Raw genomic sequence first — 9,901 nt, 5'->3', positions numbered from 1 at the left:
TTCTCATTTGCGAGTGAGAGGCTCATACAGTTAAAACTGATGATACAAACCACTGTTTTAGAAGGATCAAAATTTACACTAGTCAAACGTGATTCCGTAAGATTGATGTTCTTTCAATTTATTAAAATCATTTACCACTTACCATAAAATCATTTACCCCAGACACATTTACCGTTTAAAAAAAATCAATTTAATGCTATCAAAAGGTGATGTTCACTTTAATCCTGTTTGCCTTCACGCCACTGCCTTGAGCCTTCATTCCAGGCCACGTAAACAAAGAGGGCGAGCACCACGTGGACAGCGACCACTGCAACAATAGCAGCATAAAAATAGCTGTCCCTATTGGACATCCCAAAGGCGCCTATCGAGAGAAAAAAAGTTTCCATTTTATTCCAAAATGTATCAAAATACAAAAAACAAAGCATACTAATTTTTAGTAGCTATATATTTAACTAGTCAGACAATTAAAAAGGAATGATTTGCATGGTGATAAATCAAGTATTCACTTAAAGATTTGAATACATTCTACACAAGAAGAACATTATGTTGAATGAAAACCACAACTGATCACTTCATCTAAGGACTCTGACATTAAAAAAGGGAGCTTTATTTTCTCTTCCTTCCAATCTTCCACCAAAGGTACATTCCCCCAAATTCCTCCTCCCATGTCAGGCAACTCTTGCTCTCAAAGGGCTGTTAAAAGAAAGGATCTGCAAGCTATTCCACAGAAAACCATAAGCAAGTATGATGTCAAACTGAAATAACCAAGTGATGAAAAAGTTCATTTCATGCAACGTGATTTTTGAAAAGCAAAACAGAAGAAGCAAAATTAAGAATACCCAGTTTAAAGATATAAAGAAGTCATAAAAGCACAGAATCTCAAATATAGTTAAGGGGGAAAATGTCTTGTTTTATGGTCTAGGATTACCTTCAAAAACATAAGATTTAGTCGTGAAATATAAGCCAATAGGTACAGTGATCATTAAAGCTGTGAAGAACAGGAGCGTCTTCAGAGTGGATGCTAATGAACTTTCATTTCTGGAATAAAGTAAACAAAGAGAAAATCAGAGCCTGCACAGCCATTTCCAACTATTCTTGTGTCCATAAATGCTATAAATACCCACAGAAAAGATGCTGGGAACACTGCCCCTGCCTTGAAAGCAGTGGCGAGAGGAAGAAGGGGCAGTGCCAGGGACTCAAAATTAGAAGATCCTAGAAATCCAGCAGCAGATCCAGTGTGAAAGGAAGTATAAAGTACAAAAAAGTGGTTTGTAATCTCCCAAGTGCTATGCAAATGTACACGATTTACAGAATTCACAATGGAGGTAGCAAGGGAGAAGATACACCGAAAACAACTAATGAACGTCCCGTCACAAAGCATCCTATCAGTGGCTAGCTGAATACAGTACAGACAAGGTTTGAGAATCTCCAAAGAAATAGGAGCCTAGAACAATCTGAATGCAGCTGAAGGAAACGTACTCAAATTTCTTTGTAATTAAGTAGCTAGAGTACAACTTAGACGGCCTTCACACATGGATGCATTAAAAGTTTGATATCGAGACACTTTTTGTTCAGTGAATTCTATTCTTCCAGACTATTTTAAAATCAATGGAAATATTGCAATGGGAAGTTTTGTTCCACAATACAATAAAATGATTCTGAAGAATGCAATTAAGCTTTGAAAATTATATGCTTAAAGAAAAACAAGTCAGATAAACTGTTACTTAAAACATTAGCAATGTAAAGATAATAGCCACACCTGCTTGTCTATGCATCACCTAAGACTTCATGGAGCTACAGAGGCAGAGCTTAGTGGTGGCGCCAGACCAAATGGCCCTCAAAACCTAAAATATTTACTATCTGGCCCTTTCCAGAAAAACTTCGCCAACCCCTGATGTATACTATTCCAATTATGTTAAAAACGTGTGCACATGAAAAAGGACTCCAGATTAATACACAATAATAAAGTTATTCCCCCACTTTCAAATATTCCTTAACGTTGTTTTACTGATAAGTAGACCTACGTCAGCATTTGTCCTAATGCACTGTCACAAATGAGCAACTACTGACAGTGAAGCGTAGTAAGCTTCCAGCAACCCTGGACACACACATACCTCGTACATACCACCTCATACGTTACGTTTAAAAGCAGTAGGCCCTACAGCTTTTAACCTTTAGATAAAGGCTTTTTTTCCTTAAATCTAACCATCCTCACACTACCTTGTCAGAGAGGAAGAAATTTCCCTCTACCCTCCTGGGTTCTTCCCGCTGTTCTAAGAATTAAACTGACATGAGACATATTAACAGGAGAAAATCAAACAAAGCTGAGTAACATGTATACGTGGAAGAGACCCAGGAGAACTGAGTAACTCGCCAAAATGGCCGAAACCCTTGCCTTAAATACCACCTTCAGCTAAAGACAAAAGAGGATGTTGCGGGTAGGGGTTGGGGACTTCAAAGGGGAAGGCGGCAATTCACATGAAGATGGCAAAGCAAATGTTTGGTAAACAAGTGCTTGCTGGGCCATGCAGAGTCTATGGGACACAAAGTGGACACCGGTCTCTATGCCCCATTTCCCCACGCCTGGCCCATACGCTTTGCAGGTATCTCTGGTGATAGCTCTCTTCCAGGAACAGGCCCTCTATCTAAATTTTTTTAGGCAATTAAGGGGAAGGTCAAAGTTTCTTCCTGAGTCTTTTGGGCCTTGACTGTTTTCAGTGTGAAATAATCTGCATAGCAAAGAGACATTTCGGGGTGGCAAGTGTCGCTCCCCTACAACCTTAACACACGTCCAACTTTATGCTCAGAGTCAACACTTGAACTTAATTCTTTCTGGTAATACTCAGCAAGAGGTTCCAGTTTTTATCTATATCTCTAGGAAGAATACAGCCCAGCCTTCAAGGTCCCCCCAGGATAACCTCTCTTCTAGGCACCTTTCCTGATTATGCCAGCTGGAACGATTCATCGCTCTGGGATCCAACCACACTTAGTTCCTGCCTGTTGTTACAGCACTTAACATGACAGCTTGTGTCCTAGACAGTCCTGCACATTCATCTGTACCCCTAGACAATCCAGGCAAAGGAGTTCTTATAATTGTGTATACCACTACAGGAGAGGCTTCTGGCAGGCCACAAAGGAAGGGAACATTTCACGTTTATACCAGTGGTCTACAAACTCTTTTGACTGTGCAATCCATCATTAAATAAAAGTTTTGAGCACATACCCCCATACAGGCATAATGGTTTTTTAAAATAAATTATCTATACACATATTACTCATTCATTATTTAAAATGTAAAACACATGCAAAACCAGGCACTAAAAGGGATAAGGTTAAATTTTTTTAATTTATGTAGAAATTCTACTATTTTCTTTCCATACTTCAGTGAATCATCTTTTAATACATACCACTTTGGTGACCACTCAGCTATACATTCTCATCTAACATACATAAACTCCCTTACACTGTTTCCTAACAGAAAAATTTTAGAAAAATTTATTGCGTAATCTTTATGAATAATATGAGTGTCTGCAGGAGTTCTATGTAAAAAATACAAAAAGTCACATCCAAAGAAAACAAAAACACTAATTTGAAAAGATACTTGCACCCCAATGTTCGCAGCAGCATTATTTACAATTACCAAGATACAGAAGCAACCTAAGTATCCATCAACAGATGAATGGACAAAGGAGATACGATATATATATGTATACACACAGACACAAACATATCAATACATACGTATAATGGAACACTACTCAGCCATAAAGAACAAAATTTTGCCACTTGCAGCAACGTGGATGGACTTGGAAGGCATTATGCTAAGTGAAATAAGTCAGAGACTGTATATCACTTACACATGGAATCTAAAAACTACAACACACTAGTGAAAATAACAGAAAAGCAGCAGATTCACAGATATATAAAACAAACTAGTGGTTACCAGTGGGGAGGGTGGGAGGCGCAATACAGGGGAAGGGGAGTGGGAGATACAAACTGTTGTGTAGACAGGCTACAAGGATGTATTGTACAACACGGGGAATGTAGCCAATATTTTGTAATAACTATGTATGGAGTGTAACCCTTTAAAAATTGTATAAAAAATTAATGCATACATACATAAAGTCAGTATTTGGCCAATTCTTTTGTGGACCCCAACAAAAAACTTGACCTTCATGGTGTTTCTTTGGGGAGTTAAAGTATGTGTTTTTCGTATGGATGCCAAGGGGGGAAAACCGCGGTGGGGTGGGGATGGTGGTGTGCGGATGGTGGTGTGCTGAATTGGGCGATTGGGATTGACAGATATACACTGATGTGTATAAAATTGATGACTAAGAAGAACCTGCAGTATATAAAAAAAAACAAACAAAAAAAACAACTAATACTAAACTTTCTTTGGGTTATTTGTACGTAAATACGTTAATATAAATGTTTCAGACATTACATGAAATTTCTAAAAATCTTGTATGTTCTTGTATAACGTTATAAGTCATAATTCTAGTTATTACTTTAAAATGTATATCTCAGAAATAACTAAATTTCCTTGTCAATTGCATTATTATGAACTTTCATCAAGTCTTTAACCGTGGTCATTTCTAAGTCTTTTGTCATTTACAGACAGTTCTGGGTGTACTCTGATGCTTTTGCAAAAATGTTCCTATAAAAGCGTTTCACCTTCAAGGAATTCATGGAAGACTCTGACAAGCACAGGTTTCTGGTAACTGACTCTACTGCTGAACTGAATGAAGAAGCATTTTCAGAACTCTAAGGGAAGACTGATGAACTCATAAAAGTGCCAACAAAAGATCAAGATGAAAAAAATTACATGGGACTGAGTGAACTGATGAGGATGATTATAATTTTTGTCACTTTCTGTTTGAATAAAAAAAAATCCCACAAGGACTCAGGGGCAAAAAATATACAAATCAATTTTCACTGCAAAGCAAAGGAGCTGTTACAGTGGAGGATTCCTGGACTGAATGTCAATATTATGACATAGTGTGAGTGTGTTAGGTGTTTGGTAATTGCAATCATTGTTGCTTTTGTTGTGGTCATCCATTTACAATGCTTGGTGTCAGGTTATTTATCTCTTGTAAAAATAAAATACAGTGTGTGTGTGTGTGAAAATAAATAAATAAATAAAATAAAGTATGTGTTTTTGGTGTTCAAAATTCAGATCATCTAACCTGATAAAGAAACAAAGCTTGAGAATCTACAGAAAGGGAAGGTTAACCAGTTCTCCTGTTCTTTAGATCATCTCTTGAATATCTATTATCTGGCCTGGCTTTGAGAAAAGTTTACTATTGAAAAGATGATATAATACCATAAAAATGTTTTAAAGCACACAAAATCACTTATGATCCCACCACACAAACAGAATCTTTTCTGCATGTTAATTTCTAGCCCCACGCGCTCTACACATAGCATATCTTAACAATTTGTAGCTTATCTCCAACTCCTTCTCACCTCTCTCTTTACCTTAAGCTCCAAAAATTTGACTTTCAGTCTCACAAATATAGGACTAAGTACAAAGTTAAGCATACAAACTTCTGAGAACTAGTTTTTCAAACTTCCTCTAGTGTTTATAGGACATTTTCTCCTTGCCAGCTTGGGTATAACCGGTGATTTATTCTAAAACAAAGCTACTGATGTCATTCAACTGATTTCTCCTATGTGTCTCTGGCCAGGTGTTACTGAGACTTGTTAGAAATGAATGAGAACATTCAGAATTAGAACTGGCCTCACACAAAACAAATAATTCAGGATGAACCTTACTGTGTCCCCACTCTTAAAACCATCTAGAGTTTACCCACTTCATATAAACTTCTGCAGCAAACACTAAGCAGATAGAGCTTACCATGTTCCCTTTTATGGCAAGCAAGACTTCCACTGCAAGTAGATTTCACTGCAAATCCCATTAGGAAACGCTAGAATCAGTCTAGGAGGGCTATACTGTATTCTAAGTGTACTTAATAAAAATACCTGTTGGTAGCGTCACTACTAAACAGTAATAAAAAAAAAATAAACACCTACATTGCCACTGTGAGAGTGAAAAAGATCACGGGGCTCCAAAAATCACGGGCTTTGGAGTCAGTGGGCTTGGACAACTGCCAGCTTCAACACTTATTAATTGTGTGACCTAACCGTGTGATCTTGGGCAAGTCACTTATTGTGAGTCAACTTCATCGTTTTTAAGAATCAGGAAACTAAGCACTTTCTTAATTCTGATAATGTATGTATAACAAAGCACCTAAGCTGAGCCTGGCACACACTGAATGGCGGCTAAACCCCTCCCCATCCTCTTGCCTCGTGAGATATCAAGAACCACCCGCTCTCTCCTCAGGTTCCCTCTACTCGGCCACCAGCCCCCATCCGACTGACTCCCCAAGTGAAGAAGGCTCAAATCAGGGAGAGCCCTTTCTCCCTTCCATTCGTTCATGCGTACAGCAAACATTTATTAAGCCCCGACGATGAAGGCCCTGTGGGGGACACGGAGACGGAGAAGGCCAGGTTCCTGTCCTCAGGGAGCTCACCCTGCAGTAGGGAAAAAGACTGCAGACAGCAAGATCGCAACATAGACAACAGCGAGAAGTGGTGCTAGGCCAGAAACAGGAGCTGAAAGCCTCCCTACCTATCCCCCAAGACCCCGGGCCCCTTGCTCCCGAGCGAAGGGCAGGGGCCGGGCATGCAAACACTGCAGGTCCCAACCTACTTCCCCTCTCTCCTCTAGCCCGCAGCTCCGGCCCCGAGGGTCCAGACCTCACGCCCACCCACCGCAGGTCAGCCCGGTCGGCCCAGGCCTTCCCTCCTGCCCCACTCCCAGCCAGGGACGGTCCGCCTCGTGCTTGAGGCCCCCGCCCGACCCGCCCCTGCTCCAGACTACCTAAAGTCGCACGGCTGCAGCGCGTTCAGAGCCGCTTTATCAAAACGCTCCATGGCGTCGCCACGCCCGCAGCAGGCGCTCAGAGGCGAGCTGGGCCCGGCGTCCGCGCTTAATCGGCTCCGCGGGAGACCGGTCGAAGCAGACCGCGCCGGAAGTGCCGGCGAGCGCCGGGCGTTGGGCCGCAGCGCGCAGGCGCGGCGCGCCGTGGTGACGCCGGGCGCAGGCGCAGGCGCGGTCGCGAGCGTTCACGTGACTTACCGGCAGGGGCTGCGGGGCGTGCGCCCTGCCAAGAGAGGCCTGCGCTCCAGGAGCAGGCCGGGCGAGTACCCCAGCCACTCCACGTTAAGTCGGGACTTGCCTCGCAGCATGGTCCTCCGGAGAGGGCGGTGCTGCGGCCGCCCCCTGAGCGCGCGCGAGCACTCCTCGTCCCCGTTCCGGCCCCTGTCGCCGAGCTGTGGTTGCGAGGCGACTGGAACAGATGATCTGCGAGCAAGGAAGACCAGGCAGACGACTGGGGTGCTAGGCAACCAAGCAGTTTCCGACGACAAAAACACAAAAAAGTAGTGCACATTATTCCCCAGTCCTTGAGTAAATGCCTCATTAATTATTGCCCCCAGTGAAAGTCCAGCCGTGGGAAGCTGGGAGGAGTTAGTTTAACACTCACCGAGTCCGTAAAGCTAGGGAATGTCAGAGCTGAAAGAGCCCTTGCTGAGAGAGACTGTTCCAGGCCAGACGCTGGTGATCCCAGCTTCCCCTTAAAGTTAAAAACATTTTGCAGCTGCTCAGAAAGCTGCCAATGAGACAACAGGGACTCAAATAGTAAGGGACAGATGGGCCTCCCGGGCTGCGCAACCCGAGAAATATATAAACGAAAAGGGTGCGTAAGCCTAGGGTCAGGCTTGACAGAATTAGGTTGCCACTGGCTGCTAATAAGAGGACAGCCCTTACATGGTCAACGCCTGGAAAGGGCCGCTGACCGCACATCTATTTTCTGCACCACATGGATACAAAGACCACATCTGAAATCATGACTAAACCAGCAGCTTAGAGCAGTGTTAGGGGCCTCGGACCGGAGCGCGGGAAGCCCGGGTCTGAGTTCGAATTACTAAATTCGTAATCCCTCACCGGTCCTCACCTAGACCCTTGGGGGTATAAGAACCACCTAATGCCAGAACTAGAGCAGAATTAGAATCTAAGCTCATGGGTCAGCAAACTGTGGCCAGACGGCCAAATATCTACAGCCTGCCTGCCACCTGTTTTTCTACAGCACATGCGTTAAGAAAGGTCTTTCCGTTTTCAAATGGTTTAAAAAAATCAAAAGAAGAATAACATTTTGTCACACGAGAAAACTACATGAAATTCAGATTTCAGTGTCCATAAATAAAATTTTATTGGAACTCAGCCATGCTCATTCTTTGCACGGCCTATGGCTGCTTTCATGCTACAATGGTAGCATTGTGTAGTTGTTTGTGACAGAGACTGTATGGGCCACAAAGCCTAAAGTATTTACTATCTGGCCCTCACCAGGAAATTTTGAGGACCCCTGCTCTAGCTAATCACCTTGTGATGAGGCCCTTGAACCCCTAGGGATCCATAAATGTAGTAAAGGGGGTTCTGACAATTTTTAATATTTTTAGAAACCTAATGAATTGAATGTATTTACTTGCCATAAGGGATCAACAGCTACTTAAAAACATCACCTTCGTTTGATTTTTGGCACTAATTATATCACACTGATGAGGTAATCCTGGTTATCTCATGAGAAAATACCCAAATTATTACTAAACTAAAATAAACTCTACTATACTTGGCCAACTAAATGTTTTAAAACATAGAATGAACACAAGAGGGAGGGATCTTTGCTTTTTGACTTTGTGTATCTCCAATGACTAGAGAAGGGCCTGGCATATAGTAGGTACTCAATAAATATCTGTTAAGTAAATGGAGTCCACAAAAGGACAAAGAGCAAAGGGATTCTTGGTAGCGAAAAGATGGGGAACCACTGATGTAGTTGTATTAGCTTGCTAGGGCCGCCATAACAACATACCACAAAGTGAGCGGCTTAAACAACAGACATTTATTGTCACATAGTTCTGGAGGATAGAAGTCTGAGATCAAGGTGGCAGCAAGTGTGGTTCTTTCTGAGGGTGATGAAGGTGAATCTGTTCTGTGCCTCTCCCCTAGCTTCTGGTGGTTTACTGGCAATGTTTGGTGAGCCTTGTTTTGTAGGCGCATCCCCCTGATGTCTGTATTTCTCTTCACATGGCGTTCTCCCTGTGTCTGTATCTGTATCCAAAGTTTTCCTTTTTATAAGGACACCAGTCATATTGGATTAGGGAGCCCCCAACCTACTCCAGTATGACCTTACCTTAACCAATTACAACTACAATGACCCTATTCCCAAGTAAGGTCACATTCTGAGGTACTGGGGGTTAGGAATTTGACATATGAACTTGGGATGGAGGGGGGCACACAATTCAGCCCATAGCAGTATTCTAAACTCTTCCTTGTACAGATGAGGAAACTGGTCTGGAAGGGACTTTTCAGGAGTCACACATATATCTAGTAGCTCAATTTCTTGCCTCCTAGGATGGCACTTTAGCAGCCTCTGGGGCAGTTGTGTGATGACTCAATCAAGAACCATTCATAAATGAGATTTGAGGGGGGACAAAATGCCTGGCTAATATTATTTGCATATCAGTGTTTCATATAAACTAAACCTCTGTACCTCTTTTTCTTGCTGAGTTCTACACTCTACCAGGATTTACTGTGCGCTCACCTCACAGTAAATGGAGAGAGAACTTTCAGCATAAACTCTGAAACTGGAAGAGAAAGACAGAAATTAGCCAGTCCTGTGGCCCCTGAACAAAGTCCTGAAACCTCGGACCTGCAGCAGCTGCTAAAGAGCTAGAGGCCAGTGGAGCCCAAACAGAGCTGTTGCCATGGGAATGAAATGGCATGTCAAGGGGCGTGGTCATTACGGAGGCATCCGGAAGTAGCACCTCCGGTCTTCCCCCT

At 42.6% G+C, this 9,901-nt stretch overlaps 1 protein-coding gene across 1 annotated transcript; it reads right to left on the bottom strand.

Annotated features, from left to right (window-relative positions):
* Positions 1-218: 218 nt before the first annotated feature.
* On the bottom strand, positions 219-6,936 carry VMA21 (vacuolar ATPase assembly factor VMA21). The gene is made up of 3 exons (XM_065901300.1): positions 6,884-6,936; positions 929-1,038; positions 219-361 (listed from the first exon to the last, which is right to left on the bottom strand). The coding sequence occupies exons 1-3, from the start codon at positions 6,934-6,936 to the stop codon at positions 219-221; spliced, it is 306 nt and encodes a 101-aa protein (XP_065757372.1).
* Positions 6,937-9,901: the final 2,965 nt, after the last annotated feature.

The sequence above is a fragment of the Phocoena phocoena genome, chromosome X (genome assembly GCF_963924675.1).
Source record: "Phocoena phocoena chromosome X, mPhoPho1.1, whole genome shotgun sequence".
NCBI classification, from domain to species: Eukaryota; Metazoa; Chordata; class Mammalia; order Artiodactyla; family Phocoenidae; genus Phocoena; species Phocoena phocoena.
The sequence above is the reverse complement of the archived record's forward strand: the minus strand, read 5'-3'. Positions and strand labels throughout refer to the sequence as shown.

What these genes read in the sequence shown, in the direction of transcription:
- VMA21 (XM_065901300.1), bottom strand. Translation starts at nt 6,936, where the DNA reads ATGGAGCGTTTTGATAAAGCGGCTCTGAACGCGCTGCAGCCGTGCGAC. An exon ending in CTGCAGCCGTGCGACTTTAG is followed by an intron (nt 1,039 to 6,883) that starts GTAGTCTGGAGC and finishes ACTTTATTCCAG; the next exon opens with AAATGAAAGTTCATTAGCAT. An exon ending in TAAATCTTATGTTTTTGAAG is followed by an intron (nt 362 to 928) that starts GTAATCCTAGAC and finishes TTCTCTCGATAG; the next exon opens with GCGCCTTTGGGATGTCCAAT.